General features: G+C 43.1%; 1 protein-coding gene across 3 annotated transcripts in view; it reads right to left on the bottom strand.

Annotated features, from left to right (window-relative positions):
• The window catches only part of Rbks (ribokinase), an 89,133-nt gene that overhangs the window by 49,436 nt on the left and 18,287 nt on the right, over positions 1-21,410 (bottom strand). For all 3 annotated transcript variants that reach the window (XM_036171184.1, XM_036171186.1, XM_036171185.1), the window contains exons 2-4: positions 14,114-14,246; positions 6,083-6,146; positions 4,900-4,962 (exon numbers count right to left, since the gene is read on the bottom strand). In XM_036171184.1, the coding sequence (XP_036027077.1) occupies positions 4,900-4,962; positions 6,083-6,146; positions 14,114-14,246 (260 nt within the window). The remainder of the gene's footprint in view (positions 1-4,899; positions 4,963-6,082; positions 6,147-14,113; positions 14,247-21,410) is intronic.

Below are 21,410 nucleotides of genomic sequence, written 5' to 3'. Positions count from 1 at the left end.
GGAACGGAACTCACGTCTCCAGGGATCTGCCTGCTGAGCTATCTTTCTGGCCCAACGATCACTTTGAACAAAATCTTAAGCTCATTTTCCTTACTGGTATTCTTATATACAAAGAGTAATAGTTGAGAGATGATACATGACCCACTTCTTTTATGTGAAACGACTAATACATGCATATGGTAAAGATTGTGACTTCTATATGATGGGTATCATATAGATGACTATAGATAGGTAGGAACAGCCCTGCAGAATGCTCAAAACAAATGCTCTGCTCTATATCAGAAGTTCATGTGTGTGCCGTGTTTTTCCCAAAAGTGATTGTTACTCCAAATACATTTTTTTTTTACATCTAAAACACAGAAAATATATGAGACATGTAATCTCTAACTTTATTTGGCCCGTACTATACAGATCAAACAAAGAAACACAACCAAGGATCTGATACACCCTCAGCACCTGAACCTACTCTCTATAATCCTTATATATACTGACATAGGAGGGGGTGGTGATGTTCCTTATCTGCAGAGGAATGGTGTGTGTGTGTGTGTGTGTGTGTGTGTGTGTGCGCGCGCACACACACAATCACAAAGAAAAAACTTAGATGTTGTTCTTCACCAGCTACCTTTAAAAAAAAAACAAAAACTTTTCTTTTGAGACAAGGTCTTTTACTGGCCAGGATTTCTGTCAAGTAGACTGAAGCAGTTAGCCAGTGAGCCCCAGGTATCTTCCTGCTTCTGCTACCCCAGAGCCGGGATTGCAAGCATGTGTCCTCATAAATTCTTCTTCTTCAACATGGGTTCTGGGAATTGAACTCAGGTCTTCTAAAGTCCTGTGGTGACTGAACTCTCTCTCTAGCACTTGTAAGAGGTGTGCTGTCCAGCATTAGATTCACAGTAGTACATGTGGTACCGACACGACATATTGCTAGTCTGAACTGAGTGAGATGCATGAACTTTAAGTAGAAAATACACAGTGGCTTCCAATTTAGTGCAAAGAACAGGAAGTAACATATCTCACTATTTGTAAATGTTTATCTATCTGTGTGTCTGTCTATCTATTTATCTATTTATTTATCTATCTATCTATCTATCTATCATCTATCAATCTATTATCTATCATCAATCAATCTATCTATCAATCAATCTATCAATCTATCTATCAATCTATCTATCAATCTATCATCTATCTATCTATCAATCATCTATCAATCAATCAATCATCTATCAATCTATCTATTATCTATCATCAATCAATCTATCTATCAATCAATCTATCATCTATCTATTATCTATCATCCATCTATCTATCTATCTATCTATCTATCTATCTATCTATCTATCAGTGTGTGTTGGGGTATGTGTGTGCTATAGCACACATGTGGAGGTTACTTGTGGGAGTTACCTTTCTCCTTCTACCACATGGGTCTAGGGATCCAGTTCCTGTTGGCAGGCTTGGCAGCAGGAATCTTTACCTGCTGAGCCATCTCTCTGGCCCTACTAATTTTGTAAAAACACACTGAAAAGTTTTCATTTTCAAATAAATTTAACTACACGTTGAAATGATAATATTTTGGATATATTAGGTTAACATATGTTGTCAAAATTAAATTAACCTATTTCCATTTTTCTTTTAAAAACATGGTTCCTGGACAATTTAGAAACTGCACGTGGCTTGCATTTTATTTCTATTGGGCAGCACAGCTCCAAAGGAATGAGTCGCTGCAGGCACTTTTCAGTGCTTCGGGCTGCTTGTGCAGATCTTGTAGAGACAGGGCCTAAAATGACCTCTCCACACAGAACAAATCTTAGCCTCTCGTCTTACCACATGTGTGTTTATTGGCCACGAGGAAAACTTAATAAAGTGGGGATGGTTCTGCACACACTCAACCTCAGTCCTGGAAAAATGCAAAGAGCCCACTTGCTGAAAGACCCCATCTCTCCTTCCTTCCCCTGGCGGTGACCTCATCCTCCCTGCTGGAGTCGACTGTAGCATAACGTAACTCGCCTTTCTAGACGGGCTGACAGACAAGACCGAGAGCAAAACTGACCACAGACAAAGACACGTGACTGGCTCAATCATGCCTTACATTTAACTTGCCAGAATAACACTCATCACTTTGTCTGGCACTCTTGCCCCCTCATTTGAAGGAGTGGATGGTTGCATTTCTCTATATTTATCATTATTTTTAGACAGTTTCATGCTGTAGCCTAGGCTGGCCTTGAGCTCCCTGTAATCCTCTAGTGTGAGCCTTTGAGTGCTGGGATAACACTGGTGTTACCATGTCCTGCACAGTCAGGATATTACCTTACTATCAACCAGGCCTACCATGATAGCATTCAATATAGAATGTCAACTTTTACATTGAAAATGAAGATTTGGGTTCACAGGAAAGGAATAAAGAAAGACTGAAGTCATTCCTAGAACACAACACAAGTTTGAAGATCAGAAATGACCTGCTTTTGCCCAACACCCATTATGGATGGCAGAGCTTCATGCAATAAATGCACTTTCTATGGTCAGAATGAAAACTTAACCCAGTGTCCTTGCTACGGCGACTTTAGGATTGCTGAGGTTGGGATTAAAATGTGTTGTCACCGATGCCAAAGAGTCACGTAGCAGGAGGACACTATACGGGGCTGGAGATGTGATTCAAGTTGGTAGAATGCCTGCCTAGCATGCACAAAACCTAGGTGTGGTCCTTAGCACTGCATGAACTGGGCCTGGTAGAGCATGCCTGTGATCCCAGTACCTGAAGGATGTAGGCAAGAGGATCAGAATTTCAAGGTCAGCCTGGAATACGTGGCGCCTTAATCTCAAAGCAAGCAAACAAGCAAACAAACAAGCAAGCAAACTAACTACCCCCAGAAGAAACAAACGAACTGCCTGAAATCCCAGCACTCAGAAGGCTGGACAGGATGTCAATGAGTTCAAAGCTAGCCTAGGCTACAATTAACTCCTCCCTGCTTGAAAAGTATACATGTAGTCAGTATATTAAGTGGAAAGTTATTAAATATTATGTGGAAATAATGAATGAATGATCCCTGAAATGAAAAACTTAACGTGTTTCAAATTGCATGCCTTTTTGCATGGCATGATGGAATTTCATGCCATCTAATTCTGTCTCACATGGGAGTCATCTCTTCCTCCAATGTGCCATGCAGACACTGCCTGTGTATTGACTACCTACCAGGTAGTCAGTCACCTACATAGCCATCCTGATTGTCAGATGGACTGTTTAGATACTGCGGTTCCTGTGTCATTTGAGTCTCTACACAGTAGCTACTGCAGTTCTTATATTATTTGAGTCTCTACACAGTAGCTACTGCAGTTCTTGTATTATTTGAATCTCTATATAGTAGCTACTGTAGTTCTTATTTATTTATTATTTGACTCTGTACACAGTAGCACAGTTCTACAGCAGAATGCCCATGTCACTCATCTCACTTGATCTCATCATGTAAGTGCCATGTCATCTCACATCATCACAGGAAAGCTGGGTGCAGTACAGTAAGATCTTTTGAGATAGATTGCAGCGACGTAGCATTTATTATATTATATCATTATAAACATTCTACTTTATGATTACTACTCTAAGTCTCTTACATTCTCTATTACGAACTAAACTTTATCCTGGGGATATACATACAAGAAAAAAAACATATAGAGAGATCATGACTATTGAGTCTTAAAATGTATTCTTCTACAGCAGTGGTTCTCAACCTGTGGGTCACAACCCCTGTGGGGTCACATATCAGATATTTACATTGCAATTCATAACAGTGGCAAAATTACAGTTATGAGGTAGCAATGAAATAACTGTATGGTTGGGGGTCACCACAACATGAGGAGCTGTATTAAAAGGTCCCAGCATTAGAAGGGTGAGAACCACTGCCCTATGGATAAGGGAGAACCACTGTAGAAATCATAGACATTGTAACAGATCCCAACACAGCCCACAATGTCCTAGGTTCTGTCCAACATACCCCAGGGGTGCCTGGTTTTCCAAATATTGACCTTAATTTAAAATAAAAAACTCAATGTAGATATTTTTACACTTGGAACAGTTGGTAGATTATGAAATCTCAACTTGAAAGTCGTTACTGTTTTTTGTTTGTTTGTTTGATACAGGGTCTCACTATGTAACTCTGGCTGGCCTTGAACTCACAGAGATCAGCCACCACGCCCAGCTATAGTTACTGTTTTTTTTTTTTTTTTTTTGAAACAGGGTTTTTCTTTGTAGCTTTGGTGCCTTTCCTGGAACTCACTCTGTAGCCTAGGCTGGCCTCAAACTCACAGAGATCGGCCTGGCTCTGCCTCCTGAGTGCTGAGATTAAAGGCGTGTGCCACCACCACCCGGCAGTTACAGTTTTTTTTAAAAATTTGAATGTTTTAACTATGGTAAAGCCTTATGGTTGAACTGTGTACAATGACTTTTGAGGTTTGATTGCGGCTTAAAGAGTAGGCAAAATTGAATATTAATGATAAGTTAAAAGCAATTACTTGCTGCCATTTGCTCAGCAAATAATCTATAAATGATTCATCAAACTTTGTTTTGCAACCATTTACATTTACTGACTTAGTAGAAATGACAGGGAAGTACTCGGCTATTTTGAGATACACATAGCAGTTCTGAGCTCCCCTGAAGGGTAAAGGGGCCATGACAGGATATAGATATTTGGAAGCATCTTCATATATGCTTCATATATATTAGATGGAATCTTTTCAAATGATCAAGGCAGGGAATATAATTTTATTTGGATTGGAAGAACCACACCTCAGGTCATGAAGCAGTGGGCATGGGAAGAGGCCAGAAGGACCAGAGTACAATCCTGGCTTCCACTCTCGTTCTGCAAATGAGCTGTCTGTTTCAGGCACGACACTGGCATGTGCAGCACATACCTTCATCGTTGACAATTATAGAAGCAGCTCCTGTGGCAGCATCTCTGGTCTGATACGTAAATTCTACAAGAAAAAGAAATCCACAATCATGTAATACAGCCTGGCATGGATAATTTATCTGAACAATCTCAATGTGACACTAATTCTTGGAAACACTTTTTAACCTTTAACCATCTGGAATGAGTTAAAAAAATAAGTAATTAGTGCTAATTTATACCCATCACCTATACAATGAGGAAACCCGGCATCTTTACAGTTAGTGAAAACTTTCCTTTGCATTAGCAACGACCCATCAAACTACCCACACTTACTGCTCCTTAGAATTATTCACAGTTGTATACATATGCATTTTTTAGAACAACATATTTCTTTTCTTTGCTGTAAAAAAACATGACAGACTTGAGATAAAAAACAAAAGGTTAAACATCTAAAATGAACTTGTTTGCTTTTCTTCCTTCTCATAAGCTTTGTATTTCACCCCGAACTGTGGTCTGGCATGGACGCAAATGTTCACCAGGCAGTCTCTGAGAGCAGCAGAGAGCTCTGAACCCGAGGCAGAAGACCTGCATTCTAGCCCTGACCGGCTGTGTACTCTCACTCTTGGAAAAACCCCAGAGCCTCGCTGGCCTTTGATTTTTCTTCTGTGACGTCCTTCAGCTATGTCATTCAGTGACTTCTCTTAAAACATCCTTTATTGAATATAGCACCTGTTTTTCCTTGTCACCTGCCTCATGGCCACTGAACGAAGATCTGTAATCTCCTATGATTTCATTCCCATCTGGAGGAATGAACTTGAAGGAGTTAAACGAAGCGGTGCATAAGGTCTCTCTCGCCATCAGGGGAGGACCTAATAACTATACTTAGCTTTTAGTTTTCCCCATAACAAGATCACAGAAGAAAGTTATAAATAATAAGCCAGGTGTGGTGGCACATGTCTGTAATCTTTGCACTCAGGATGTTGAAGCAGGAGGACTGCCTTGAGTTTGAGGCCAGTATAGGTTACAAAGTGAATACCAGGTCAGGGCATACCAAGGTTATATAGCAAGACCCTGTCTCAAAAAAGTAAAAAAAAAACAAAAAAACAAAATAAAGTAAAATCCTTAAAGAAAGCTATAAACATGGGACTGGAGAGATAGCTCAGAGAGTAAGAAAGTTATTAACTTTAAAAAAGATGAAATTTTACCTGTAGAAATATGATTTTGTTTTAAGTTTTCTATGTAATCATTGCCAAAAGAATCTTTGCCAACCTGTACCAAAGAAATGATGAGCATTAGATCTTTTACATTTAGTAAAATGTTACAATGTAGATTTTAGAATATTTAGCATTTTAAAAGGGCATATCTGCATGGTACTTCATAAGTACTAGCTAATTAATCTTAATGTAAGATGCTCGACTTGATTTCAGCCCAAAGGATGTTCTGTTCTGTAACCTGTTTTACTTACATCTCATCTAACTCATGAAACATGTATGTCTGTGTACCACCTGTGTGCCTGGTGCCCAAGGAGACCAGAAGAAGGCTTCTGATCTCTTAGGATTGGAGTTACAAATGGCTGCCCTGTGGGTGTGGAGAATTGAACTTGGGTCCTCTGAGAGAGCATCCATCTGAGACCTGAGCATCTCTCTGGCCCAGTATCAGTTTATTGAAGGCAAAATTGCACAGGAGTTGCACACACAATACAGGCAATCTGTTTTTATTTTTATTTTTTTGAAATTTGTCCTTCATAAATCTTCACCTCCAAGCCTTGTGTACCTCTACCATTCATTTATATTTCTGGACTTACTTTTACAAAGGTTAAGATCTCGTGCTAATGTGCATGGGAAAAGCCCACAGGGCCTCAATCCTACACAAAGAACTACAGGCTACTATTGAGAATGGGAGAAGTAGTCTTTCCCAGGGAAGAGCACACCAACTGGTTATCTAATACCAAGTGGTCAGCCCTGAAAACATGATGTATACACAGGGGACAGTGTACAAATTGAGCAGATTGTATTTATGAATTTATGAACATGTATACACACATACATGTATGTAACAACAATGAAAAAAGGCCATGAATTTCAAAGAGAACAAGGAAGGGTTTATGGGAAGGTTTAGAGAGAGGAAAGGGAATATAATTATATTATAATCTCAACAAATTAAAGAAATAGTTAAGGGGGCTGGAGAGATGGCTCAGAGGTTAAGAGCACTGACAGCTCTTCCAGAGGTCCTGAGTTCAATTCCCAGCAACCACATGGTGGCTCACAACCATCTATAATGAGATCTGGTGCCCTCTTCTGGCCTGCAGGAATATATGCAGACAGAACATTGTATACATAATAACTAAATAAATCTTATAAAAAAAAAAAGAAATAGTTAAAATAAGCTTGTGATCTTTGCAAGGAGGAGCAAGCTGAGCACTCCACAGGAGGAAGGAGAGATTCAAGGGCTTCCTGGGTTACCTACTGAGACCTACTTGCTCCCCTCTCCCCTCCAGTGTTACGGGAAGCATACACTTCCTAATCCTTTCTGTTTGTTTCTGGCTCAAATGGAAGTTATTAGGAATTGTTAAAGTCACAGTAGAGCCTTAGAAAAGGTTTTTGTTTTATTTCTTGTGACTGAGGACTAAATGAATGTACCCTGAAAATCACAGTGAGTAATACAGATGGAATCCTCACACGGGAGCCAGTTAGAAGATACTGATGGGCCTAATAAAGACAAAGGAATATCAGGAGGCTTCTGTTTCCCACTCACACTTTGGCCATCAAATTGACAAGAAAAATGTAAATGTAAGCATCTTGGCCAGGAGGCAAATGGTGCATATGGGAGTCAGAGAACTTGGAGTCTTCCTTCAGTTCTGCCATTATCAAGCTAATTAAAATTCTTTGCATTTTGCCTCAAATTGTTCCATCTGAGCCAGGCTGGAGGGTGGAACTGGTGTGAGTTCTCCTTGGCAGGCAGGGCACCAATGGTTCTCAACAGTGGCTGCACATTAACATATCCAAGAACATTAAACATCATCCTGATGCTCTGGTCACACTCACAGTTAAACCCCACTCTGTGGGTGGAGCTGTATGGGGAGGTGACTGCAGTGTGTGGTCCAGGCAGAAGACTGGCGGGGTTTCAGGATGAAAGGGCTGGGAGGGTACTGTAAAGCCTTGTGTGTGTCGAAGAGATGAGAACGAGAGGGGGAGATGAGAGCACAGTCCCGGGCATACTCTGTCCAGTAGGCAATCAAGGGGCCTAATCATCCCTTATGCCCTATGTAATCCGCGTGTGGTCACTGTGTGGTCACGTATCTGCGTGCAGCGTGATCACACAATCTATGCCCATGTGTGACATAGCTATGTGAGCCGATATGCGCATGTGCGGGGGGGGGGGGGGGGGGGAGCATAAAAAGCGGGTCGCAGACTCCTCCCCTTTCTTCTTCTCCTTCCTCTTCTTCCTCTCTCCCCCTGTACAATCTCCATAGGCCTAAGCACATTGCCTTCTGCTTCTTCTCTTAGTAAACTCTTAGAGTGGGTTTTGTTGTGCCTTGTGGCTTTTCTCACACAGTAAGCAGTGCTGCTTAATGAATAACATTGTGTGGCATAAAACTAGCAGGGAGATCAGTTGAGTGGAGATGGGGAAGCATGGCCTGCAGAATGTGTTAGGTCACCAGGCTGGACCCAGCCTTGGGATGAAGATACAGTAGAGCAGCAGAGGTTTCTCTGGCTTGTGTTTTCTGGAGCCTACTCAGGTAGAAGTCCTGTAGGTCGGCCCCTTTGTCTTTTTATTTCTGTCTCTCTAAAACTCACATTTGGCCAAAATAATTAGATTTCACTTTTGGAGTTTGAGTTGAAAGTCATTTCTAACCTGACCTCATCCCTCGACTGTGTTAGCACACAACGTGCGTACAATGTGCCCCTGTTTACTTCCTTGCCTTCACTGAGAACTTAGGTGTCCAGTCTTCTCTCCCCCACCTACTCAAACTGTACCTGTTTTTCAAGCACCGACTTAGTCTGCCTTCCTTCTTTGGGCTCTCATCAGCCCTCTCATTTCCAGAACTCCTACACAGCGTTCCTGATCACTGTCATAATTCAGTACCATCTTATACCGTTTGCAACTCCATACTTGTCCACAGGGGCTTCCTGAAACTTGGGAGATGCTAGCTCGAAATATAGTGGCCCTTCCCAAAGTCCTGCACATGGAAGGCGTCCCATCAGTATCACATCATCTCAGTGACCCTACAGTTCATTTTCTTAGACCTATCTTATTCCTAAAGGGATGTGACCCCGGCACAGGAGTATTCTGTTGTGGCTGCAGACAAGGCTGGGTACTGACAAGGGCTTATAACAGGTCTGCTGTCCTGAAGGCACTGTTCTTGCAATTGTACGTAATTGGAGGAAGTCTCTGTGCAGCCTGTTCCAGCTGGAAGGAGGCAGTTAAGGGCAGCTTCAACAAATTTAAGCCAGGACAATTCACAGACCTCACGATCTTGCATAGAAAGGGTCTTCTGGTTATGAAGGTGTTCTCATACACTGCTGTTCAAGCTCTCTTATATGAGGCCCCCCCCTACTTAGGGTTTTCCTTGTTTACATACAGTGTGGGTCAACAATTTGTAAAGCACAAAAACAATGCAATAAAATCAAAAAAGGTTTCATAAGATACAAAGCCTCACTTATTATTGCTGTTAAAAAAAATCTAGCTTACGTTGCTATAAACCATTCTGTTTACTTCTGGTTTCTTTATTGTCTAGACCAGGGGCAGACTGAGCAGAGTACTGGCCTGAGGAGCAGGCTTTTGAGTCACACTGTCCTAACTTACTGTGTGTGCCCTTTGTCACTGGACTTCTGGCCTGACCTTCCTGAAGGGCACCAGGTGCTGTCCGCATTAGAAGGGAGACAGTTTTACATTTGTAGGAAGCAAAACCATACTAATTCTTCAGGTCACCCTAGTGTGCTGGTTCCTGGCTTGGTCACTGGCATCCATGTCTGTTCCTGGTTTCCTTTCCTGCACAGAAAGCAGCTCTGGGCTCACACTGGGCCCCTGCATCCTGAACTCTTTATTTAACATGGTTCTTGTTGTCCATGTTTGATGTTTCTTCTTCCTCATCCTTTGTGTGCATATGTGTTTGAGTGTGTGTGAGGGTACAAGCATGTATGTATGTGTGTGTGTGTGTGCATGTGAAGGCCAGAGGTCAACTTTAGGTGTCTTCCCTTTGGGACACTATCCATTTTTGGATAGTTGTTTGAGGCAGTGTCTTTTACTGGCCTGGAACTTTCCAGCTTGCTGGGCTGGCTGGCTAGTGAGCCCCACGGCTCCTTCTGTCTTGGCCTTGGCCTTTCCAGTGCTGGGACTGTACACGAGAATGCCTGTTGTTTTTTTTGTTTTTAATAAACACGGGCTCTATGTATTGAGATCAGATCCTCGTGCTTGTCACACAGTACCACAGCTCGTCTCTTGCTGTTTTTTGAGTCAGGGTCTCAGTACGCAGGCTAGGGCAGGGTGTTCCTTCTGCAATAGCCTCCAGAGTGCTGGGACTATAGGCATTCGCCAGGGTTTGATGCTTAGAAAGAACTTTTTACCTTTAAATATTTGACTTCAATGGAATAGAAGTAGAGGAAACATTTACACAAACCAGGCTAAGTCTATGAGAGAGCTCCCAGCAGGCTCTTTGCTTTGGGATGAAGACTTTCAATTTCAAAAACACCATCTCCAGTTATCACTGGACTTTAGCATTAGCACACGACTCAGCTGAATACCAGATCCATGATTCTTAACTGCTTAGAGCACCTCATTATCTGCTTGTCACTCTATAAATACTGATGTAACTCTTGCTTAATGTCTTTGTCACAGTTATCTTAACAAATAATTCTCCTTCCTGGTTTTCCCTGTGCCACCAACCTTCCCAGCAGAGCCTGGCATCTAGTATGTAGTGCAGTAGTACATAAATTAACATGGCTTAGAGAATGGCAGGGGATTCTCTACCGGCTTTTCTTCTGCTCCATCTGTTCATTTTTATCTTGATTAATGTAATGATTTGGGTTTTGATTTGGAACTTGTCATCTTTCAAAAACTACTAGAAAACAAGTGTGCTAATTTGCCTAACAAAAATATACTGCAGGCGGCATGTGCGGGTGCACACCTGTAACCCCAGCTTTAGAGAGTCGAAGGCAAGAAGAACGAAGGGCTTTCTATACCATACAACAAGTTCAAGGCCAGCGGGGGCTATGCGAAACCCTGTTTCACACAGCCAAAAAGGAAAAACAATGCGACACAATACTACACAACGGAAAACTATAATGATAATGGATAATGGATAGCTTTCCCTATAAAAGTCTATTCATACCAGCATTTGGGAGGCAGAGGCAGGTGGATCTCTCAGAGTTCGAGGCCAGCCAGAGGCAGGTGGATCTCTCAGAGTTCGAGGCCAGCCTGGTCTACAGAGTGAGTTCCAGGACAGCCAGGGCTACACAGAGAAACCCTGTCTTAAAAGACCCCCCCCCCAAAAAAAAAGAATTCTAATTCTACCTATGATCCCAGTAGTCAGGGGACTGAGGCAGGAGGATTATGATTTGGAGTCTAATATGGGCTATACAGAGAAACCCTTTATTAATTAATTAATAAAAAGGCTTCATGCTGGTGAAATTCAGAGGCAGAAGGCATTCTTTGTGTTTGTAAGACACATTCCTCCCCAACACCAAAAAAATAAAGCTAAGTGAGTAAATAAATAAAACAAGAGGACAAAGAATATCGCAGTTTTCTTAATTTTTTAAAACATATTCTTATTTTTAATTTTATTTTTATGTGCATGGGTGTTTGACCTGCATGTCTTTGTGAGGGAGTTGGATCGCCCGGGGCTGGAGTTACAGACAGTTATGAGCTACGTGGATGCTGGGAATTGAACCTGGGTCCTCTTGAAGAGCAGCCAATGCTCTTAACCACTAAGCCATCTCTTCAGCCCCCTTAATTTACGCCTTTAAATAAATCCCTGCCTTAGGGTCCCAAGGCACAAAGGTAAAATTACCCTGGGTGGGATTTGCTTAAAACCGGTTTTCTCATGTTTCAGTGTGTAAACACCTAGACTAAATTGTGTGGAGCAGACACGGAACAGTAAAAAGAGCACAGAAGATGATCCAGGAGCGCTCAGGTGCTGGCACGAGCCACAGCCCACCGAGCAGAGAGAAACAGACAGCCCTCTGCTTCAACCACCCCCAGCTCCCTGCCCGCTCCTCTCGCTTCCCGCACGGTTTCATGGTTCACGTCCCAAGTTCAGTCCTACAACTCAAAGATTTCTGTTTTGTTTTTCTATCCTTACCTCCAATTCTACAGCCCTAAATAAAAGCAATCACAAAGTCTTAGAGTGGGATGAGGTCAGGGCACATGCAGTCTAGACTTTGGTGGCCATATGAATAGTTTCCAGAAAGCTTCCAAGAGGGGAGGTGCTCCATGTCTTACATTCCCAGGCCCAGAAAACTCCCCTTATCCCAGGGCGGCCACTTTGGATGCCTGGCTTCCCATACCAATTCTATGTCCAGCTTTTTCCAGCCCGGAAATCATATGTCCTGCCCAGTTCCTGAGCCCCCTTTTGGGAGCATCACTGGGTCATTACCTAGGTCTCATCTCTAATCAAGCATGGGATAAGTCAGGTGTGAAGTTTCTGTCGGCCTTCTTTCACAGTGCCATCATTTCTAGAATATAATTATTTCTTGATTATCTATGTTACTGTTTTAAATCCTTAGGGACCAATCTTACCAATAGAAGGGTTCTTATTTGGAATTTTGTGTTTCCTGTGATGTTTCTGACCAAATAGCCATGAGAATGATATGCAGGTCATAAATCAGAAATGAAGCCAGAGTTCATTAGCAGATGAAGTGATAATTGTATAGCTTACACATCACTTAAAATCTCCCGTGGAGAGGAGAGTGACGTGTGAAAGTGGAAATGACATTTCTGCAGGTTTTTTTTTTTTTTTTTTTTTTTTGTAAAATCTACATAGTTCACAAGATAGCTTTTCTAAGTTTATGTGTGTATGTGTGTGTGTGTGTGTGTGTGTGTGTGTGTGTGTGTGTGCTTTTCTTATCATCTGCTGTGCAGATTGAAACCCAGCTTTTCCCTGTACTTAAACTCCCATAATTTTATCTTCTTCTAATAGCAATGTTACCACCTTCAAATGACATGAAAGATCTAAAAGTTGAAACTCTCGACAGCCAAATACAATTCTTCTCAAATTATTTCAGTAGGATTCCTGAATGTTACATACCTTTTCTCTGTGTCACTGAAAACAGAAGTATGTAAGGTATTTATTACATGCGGTCATTAAAACCCACATTCCACCGCCATTACGCTATGGCGGTAGCCGACGGCTTAGTGAGGAGTGACTATGTTTCCAGGAGCTGCGTTGCTGCACTGATGCCTGTTGACGACAGAATGACTCAGGCCGTTTAGAAGGTGGACTGTCGACACCCAGGGCACAGGTTCATTCCCCTCACGTTGCACACTCTGGTTATAAGCTCACTGTATTGAGGGAAGGCAGCGCCAAGCTATCTGAGGACTGCACTTCCCAGAGGAGTCACTCAAAGCATCCGAGGGTCCAGTCACTTGTACTCAGATTTTCATGACCAAACTTTCAAAAGAATTAAAAACCGGCGCTGAAACAGTGCATGTGTGTGCCAGCATGGCCATGGGCTATCCTGAAACAGTCAGAAAGTGGAAGCAGTCCAGGAGTTTATCAGTGCCCTCACGGGAGGATAAGTAAGTGATGGTGTAGTTGGCCATTATACAGGATGTAATACTGATACTTGCTATGAAATGGAAAAACCTCAAAAACAATGAAAGAAGCCAGAAGCCAAAGATATATATTGCACAGCCCATTTATATAAAGTACCAAAATAGATAGGTTCATAGAGACGGAATGTAGATTGGTGGTTCCAGGGTTCCAGGTGGAGGAGGAAATGGGTAGAAACCATTTGGACGGGAGGTTTTCCTTTAGAATGATGATGTCCTGTAACTGGCTAGTACTGGTAGTTGCAAAACACTACAGATTACTACGTATTACTGAACTTCAGTATTTCTTTAGACAGGGCCTCATAATGTAATTACCCTTCAGCTTCATGAGTAGCTAGTACCGCGGGCCTGCACCGCTATCCCCAGTGAAGTGTTCACTGTGGATAATGGTGAAGGATAACAGAAACGATGAGCTTGAACCAGCTCTACCTGCCCCCCCCCCCCACCCCCCTGTGTTTCACACTCACCTTGCAGACTATGGACGTCTTTGCTCCAAGCCGAGCAGCTTGGACACACTGGTTGGCACCTTTTCCTCCAAAGCCAATGAAAAACTTATGTCCGTGGATGGTTTCTCCAGTTTTCGGCAAGCGAGGAGTAAGACTATTATAATTTAAAGAGAGGAAAACAAAGCATGTTGGTAACTGTAATCAGTGTACATGCCTTAGAAGCCCTGAAAGGTTATCCAATGAGGTTCTGATGACTCTTAAGCAAACCGAACTGCCAGGAAGACGGTCCTTCCTTTCAGTTTGCATCGTAACAGACCGAGCCCATCTCTTGGAGAGAATCCCTCTCTTCTCCATAGCCACCGCTGTAGCCACACTGCAAATGGCAGCTGGTGTCTGTACTGCATTGGGATTATTCCCGGGGTTGTTCCCTGGCCCACCCCAGAGCGTTATTCACAGTGGGACGCAGCAGGCGGGATGCAGGAAAGTGTATGAGCTTCTCTGGCACTTTAAGCAGAGGGTATGATTCTAGTGAGTGGTCAAGTATAGGACCTACAGGCAAGAGGGGAGCAACAACTCCCTGTACCTAAACAATCTGATTTTTATACTTGAGGATGGGGTGGGAGCAGACTTGGATTGTCCGTCCTGCATACCATGCCATTTCATGCATGATGTCAAAAAGAACACATACTTAATGTAGCCTGAAGGACCAAATTTAGGCTTTAACTTTTATTATGGTACATATCAATGATATAATAGTAGACCCCCCTTACCCTATTCACTCATCACTCAGATTCAATTATCATCAGCTCCTAGCTGACCACCATAACCAAGAAGCTAAACATGATCTTCATCATAACCTAAAAGCTAAACACCATCTTCATTATAACCAAGAAGCTAAGCCCAGTCTTCACCATAACCAAGAGCCAAACCCAGTATTCACCATAACCAAGAGCCAAACCCAGTATTCACCATAACTGGGAAGCTAAGCATGATCTTGACCATGATGGTATGGCCAGTGGTGACAGTATTATCTGAGGCAAAAATCACATATTTGTTCCAGCTGAATATTTTCATGACTTTAAAGGCAAGATTTGAAGAAACAACATTTCTGAAGGATGGAGAGAAATGACTGATTTTTCCAAATGGGAGGAATTTCAAACACAGGGACAAGCAAAATGAGATCTGGCTGCCTGGCCACAAAGAAAGGGCCAAGGATGGTGGATGGGACCAAAGAAGGAAATCCACTTTTTATGGGAAAGAAAGCCCGTGTAAGCTCACACTGGAAAGTCAGCTGGGAATCTATGCTGGTTCAGGAGACTATAGGTTTGCATTCGTTAATAGGCTGTGATATGTTTGAAATGAGCACCATATTATATAGAATAGAGTTACAGAACAATGCCAATTCCTCCAGGCCACTAACAGCTTGTCTGCAGTGGGATGACAAGAACTAATTCCAGGAAGCACAGTTGTTTCAATAAAGACCAAGATCAACCTGTGAGCCCCTCTATGTGCTTCTAAAACCATCAATAAATTGTCGAGACTATTCCATTCCCTGGCACCGAACTGTCAAACACGGTTGAGATACAAGAGACTCACCAATAATTTGAAAACATCCCACTCCTCCTCTTTTCAATGCTATTTTTATCTAGGCTCCTACATGCATTTATAGTACTGATGAAAAAAATATACATCTAAAAGGTTCACTTCTGAAAAAGGTACTCAATCAAGAGAAAAATGGTTTTAATGTAATGTTATTATCCTGTCAGTTAATTTAGCGGTGACAGCGATGATGGGATTTTGATTTGCATCAGAAATCTTAAACATTTTAGGATTCTGTTATGAGCAGCAGCGGTGAGTAATCCATGTGACGGAGTAGTGATGTGAATTCCTGGCTTATTGACTCTCGTACAAACGACTCTCGTAAAACCTTAAAAAGAAGAATATCTAACATGGTTAAAACAGGAATAATAACTTCCTTAGCAAGACTATGGCTCCAAGAAACTTAGGACTTCCGCTCTGTTTATATTTAGATCTGGGTCAGGGGTCACTGCTTTGAATCAAGTGTCTCTTTTGCCATCAGCTGTGGGAAATCATTAGACCTATACTGCCAGGTTATTATGGGATGTGTATGTATGAGGGTGTGGGAAACCACGACAGAATATATGTGCACTTGATGTGGGAGCAGGTGGCTAGATTTAGAATAATTTCTTTAAAAATTAAGCTTTATTTTCACGTGTATCCATGTTTTGCCTGTATATATGTCTGTGCACCATGTACATGCAGTGCCTGTGAAGGCCAGAAGAGGCATCAGTTCCCCTGGACAGTTGTGAGCTGTCATGAGGGTGCTGAGAATTGAACCCCGGCCCTCTGGAGGAGTGCTCTTTACCACTGAAACATCTCTCCAGCCTTGGAGTCATCTCTAAACAAACAATATTAACACAAGGCAGTAGACATTAGCAAGTGTGGAATCGGTTTATCAATCACTGAAACTTTGTGATTTCGGCCTTTTCCTGGTTTCTTTTTTCTTCCTTCTCCACCTTCCCTATCCCCCGGCATTTGCTTTCTCCACTTGCTAATGTTCCCTGCACGGGACAGAGAGCAGCTCTGCTGTGTCCTCCATTGCACCCCAAGTGCCTGCCATTTAACAGAGGGGTAAGAGATGCTCACTTTGTCTCTTAGCATCCATTTTGCTTCTGAATTGGGAAGGTGAAGGTGCTAATTATGGGATGGAAGAGGAAACTAGCAGCTATGGCTACACAACCATCTAACAACAATTCCATCTTCTGCCATGTCTTGCCCATTACACTCCAAATTTTAGGGGGGTTCTTTTCTTTCTCTTTCCCCACACCTCCCCTCCCTTAAAGACAGTCTCCTTGAGCCCAGGCTGGCCTTGAACTCCTGGGCTTCCTGCCTCTATTTCCCAATTGCTAGAGTCACAGGCATGTGCCTCTATGCCTGGCTTAGAATTTTTCTTTCTCCCTCTTCTTCTCTTCTCTTCTCTTCTCTTCTCTTCTCTTCTCTTCTCTTCTCTTCTCTTCTCTTCTCTTCTCTTCTCTCCTCTCCTCTCTTCTCCCCTCCCCAGCCCTCCCCTCCTCTTCTCTCCCCCTCCCTCCCTCTCCTCTCATTTTGAAATGATTTACTTTCATTTTTAAAATTTATCTGTGTATATGATGGTGCCCTCAGAGGCCAAAAGAGGCTGTCAGATCCCCCACAGCTAGAGTTACAGGTGGTTGTGAGCTGCCAGATGTGAGTGTCAGGACAGACTCCGGCCCTCTGAAAGGGCCAATTCTTCAGCCTCCATAATTCCTCTTCTCTAAGCAAGAATTGTAACAATAGAACATATAATTGCTTACTCATTCATGCAACAATTCAGTAAGTGTTGATTTAGTGTTTCCTGATGTACTTTCTATAGGGCACTATCATCTTGCTGATGAGGGGATAAAGTCCAGCCTGAAACAAGTGATAAATGAGTAACACTCATGTTACAGATCAAGGATCATATGATCTGATTCCTATCTTTTCCAAAGGCTAGAGATGTAGCTCAGTGAGAGAGCACTTTCCTAGCATGTGTGAGACCCTGGGTTCAATCCCTAGAACTTAAAGAGAAAAAGATTATGTGTGCAGGTATGTACTGCTTAATGGCAAGTATACATTCTGGGAAATGAGTAGTTTTGTAGTTTGTCAAATGTCCAAGTATACTAACCAAGATGGCTGTGCCACTGGGTGAGTGATGGAGCAACTTATGAGCCTAGCATCACATACACAGTCCATGGTGGACAGCAACATCTTTATGCATGCCCTATGTGGTTGTGTAGGCTGCACATGTATGTGGGGGAGACACACACACAGAAAATGAGCGTATGGTGGGCACCCACAGAGAAGGGTGGGGAGCAGACATTCCACGTTCTACTGGCTTCTGTTTTCAGTATGGGTTGAGCACAAGAACTCACACGGGCTAGGCGAGTGTTCGTCCAGATTCATCCTCGGTAGTCTGAGCTTGAGCGTTCTTCAGGTAGTCCTTGAGTTCTGCTTTCGCCACCCACGTAGCTGGGGTTATAGGCTGAACCATCAGGCCTGGCCTTCCTGTCTTATGTTAGATACTTACGGACCTAAGTATATACAGCAAGACTCTATGACTGGCTCAGGGCACACCTCTTGTCACTACTTCAGATTCATTTGTCCTTCTGCCTTGTTTTCCAGCTTCCTGTTCTTTGTGGCTAACAACTGGCTTCTTGCAGATATAGACTAATGGCGCCTTGCCTGGTGCCGCGTTATCTTCCTCCTGAGAGCTTCTCCATTTCTTTGCTATGACCCTTCAGGACAGCCCATGGAGGTCGGAGGACTGCTTGCAGGAGTCAGTTCTCTCTTTCCAGTATGTGGGTCCTGAGGATCGAATCCGGGGAGTCGGGGTTGGCAGCCGCTATCTCACACCCACCATGATCTTGGTATGGGCTCTGTCTTCCCTGCTGTGACTCTCTTGCCCTGCCCTTGCGTCCTCCATTGAGGGGGACCCTGCAGGTGTCCAGGCAGGGAAGCAAACTGCAGAGAAGTGAGTGTGAAAACTTGGTTCAGATCGACCTCGTCAGCCTGGATAGGACTCGGGGAGTCTGACGCCAAGCGGATCCCTGCCAGCGTACTGAAAATACGGTGCAGTTTGGGAAAAGGTTTTCGGGCAACAATCATTCCAATCGAAGTGTACAATAAATCTTAATGAAGGTGTGACTACTTAGAAACTCCTTACAAAGTACATGTAACCATGAGGGTGGGTTCTCCAGCTAAAAGGCCTAGAATTTAATGTGATCTCTGACTGAGATAGCATAGAGGTCAGCAGGCCATATGTGACATTCTCCTAAGGATGGGCTCTATTAACTGGGAGCTAAGGATAACCGTCTAGGGAGGGAAGAGTCTGGATAAACATCTTGGGTGAGGTCTGCCTCTAGAGTACAAGATGGGTGAGGTCTGTGTCTATAGCACACAGTGGGTGAGGTCTGTCTCTATAGCACATAGTGGGTGAGGTCTGTCTCTATAGCACACAGTGGGTGAGGTCTGTCTGTACAGCACACAGTGGGTGAGGTCTGTCTGTACAGCACACAGTGGGTGAGGTCTGTCTGTACAGCACATAGTGGGTGTGGAAGTCACCAGGTTGTTAACAGTATCCACTCCCAGCCTTCTGGACAGGAAACAGGTAATTCCTCCTATGAGGAGAGGTCCCTATGTGATTAATATTCCTGGTTCCCCAGTGCTCTGCGGGCACAAGGACCTTTGTACCCCCTACCCACCCCTCCATCATATTGCTGAATGGAGTATGAGGTTTTTTGTTTTGTTTTTTTTCTTCCAGACAGGGTTTCTCTGTGTACTCCTGGCTGTCCTGGAACTCACTCTGTAGAACAGGCTGGCCTTGAACTCACAGAGATCTGCCTGGCTCTGCCTCCCGAGTGCTGGGATTAAAGGTGAGCACCACCACCACCTGGCTGAGTATGTGTTCTTAAACCTTTGTTTTGTTCTCTGCTCCTGTTTAATCTAGGATAAGATAGTTTGCTGTGTAAAGAGAATGAGGAGAAACTGGAACGTTAGTTACAAGCAGGAGTAATCTTGAACATAAATCCTACTTTACTTTAAATAGCCTTTAAAGGCTTCCCTGACTTTACCCCTCATTCATCAGGAAGTTATGCTCAGGTTTAAGAAAGTACCCGCAGAAGGCGCCATCCCCTGGACACAGGATGTCTCCATCCCCTGGACATGGGATGCCTCCACTGACTTTTCTTGTGACAGAACTGCTGCTGAAAGCAGCCTGGGGAAGCTGGTGTGATGGGGAGGGGAAGTTCATCATGATAGGGAAGATCTGGCTCATGGATGGGCAGATCAGGAAGCCGAGGAAGGACGAGCTGCAGCACGCAGCTGGCTTTCTCCTTTTCTTAGCCTGGGACCCCAGCCCATGGGACAGTGTAGCCTATATTCAGGGCGGGTCTACTTCCTTCAGTCAATTAATCCTTCCTGGAAACACCCTCACAAATGCACCCAAAGGTGCGTTATACCAATGCCCTAGGCTTTTCTTAACCCGGTCAAGCTGACAATGAAGATTAGTCTTCACAGAAGCATTACACGGCTTCCCCTTAATTCAAACACAAGGCTTAGCGAAATGCCAAAGTCAGACAAATTAAAATGCTCAAATTGGGGGTGGTGAGTGTGTGTGTGGGCAGGGCAGGGGGAGGGGGAGAAGACCAAGGAAAAGAGAAACAAGGTTGCTATCATTTAAAGGTTAAAATAGTATAAACTTTTGATTGAAAACCCAACAGACAAAACCATGCCTAAGACATATTTAAACGGAGAACAAATTCATGGCTTGCACAATGTTGCAGTTTTGAATTGGACAGAAAGGAACACTGTACACATGCTCACAGACAGCCCCGCAGCCGTCCCTGCCACGAGAAGCCGTGTGGTTAGATATGGTGTTTGAAGCAGGAGGCCTGACCCACTTACTGATTTCATTATCTTGACAGCTCTCCCCTCTTTGAACCAGCTTCTGCTCTTGCAAAACAGTTTAATAATACTTGTCAACTCCTGAAATGCCAGGGTTTTCTGCTCAGAGTGAATTCACTGACAGGTGTTACCAGAACAACCTATCAATTGCTTTTAACTTCTTGACAATGAGGTGGCTGTTACCGGTTCTCAAGAGAGAATTTCAACCACAGGAAGGGATGACCGGGTGATAGGGAGATTGCAAGTCTTCCAACCAAAGAAGTCACGCTGATACCTGCTTTGGCAAAAATCAAGAAACACGTTGCTTTTTGGCTTTTGCACTGACCCTTCCTTCTGGTTGCAAGCTTTTGGCATATATAATACGCTCCTATTATAAGAGACTGTATATTAGTTAATACCTAATTAAAATTCATACTAATTATTCCTGCTGCCTGTATTTTTCAACCATTTCTGTTCTCCTCAGCATTTGTGTATGTCACATTTAAAAGGTTAAGTGTAATTTCAAAATCAAGTTGTCACTTGCGAAAACATGAGTGAACTTAGAGGGTATTGTGTTAAGTGAAACAAGCCCGGAATAGAGCGATAAACACCACGTGATCTCATTTATTTGTGGAGCCTACAAAAGTTGAACTCATAGAAGTAGAGTGGAAAGGAAGTAACCAGAGGCCAGAGGGTGAGGTAGGAGAGGGAACTGGCTACAAAGTCTCAACTGGATAGGAGGAATAACTGCCAGGATTCCGTGGGTAACACCGTGATGACAGTGAAAAGTAATATACCGTATACTCTAAAATAGATGTTGAATATTCTTCACCACAAAACAATGAATGTTTGAGGTAAC

Source organism: Onychomys torridus, chromosome 21 (assembly GCF_903995425.1).
Source record: "Onychomys torridus chromosome 21, mOncTor1.1, whole genome shotgun sequence".
Classification (NCBI taxonomy): Eukaryota; Metazoa; Chordata; class Mammalia; order Rodentia; family Cricetidae; genus Onychomys; species Onychomys torridus.
The sequence above is the reverse complement of the archived record's forward strand: the minus strand, read 5'-3'. Positions and strand labels throughout refer to the sequence as shown.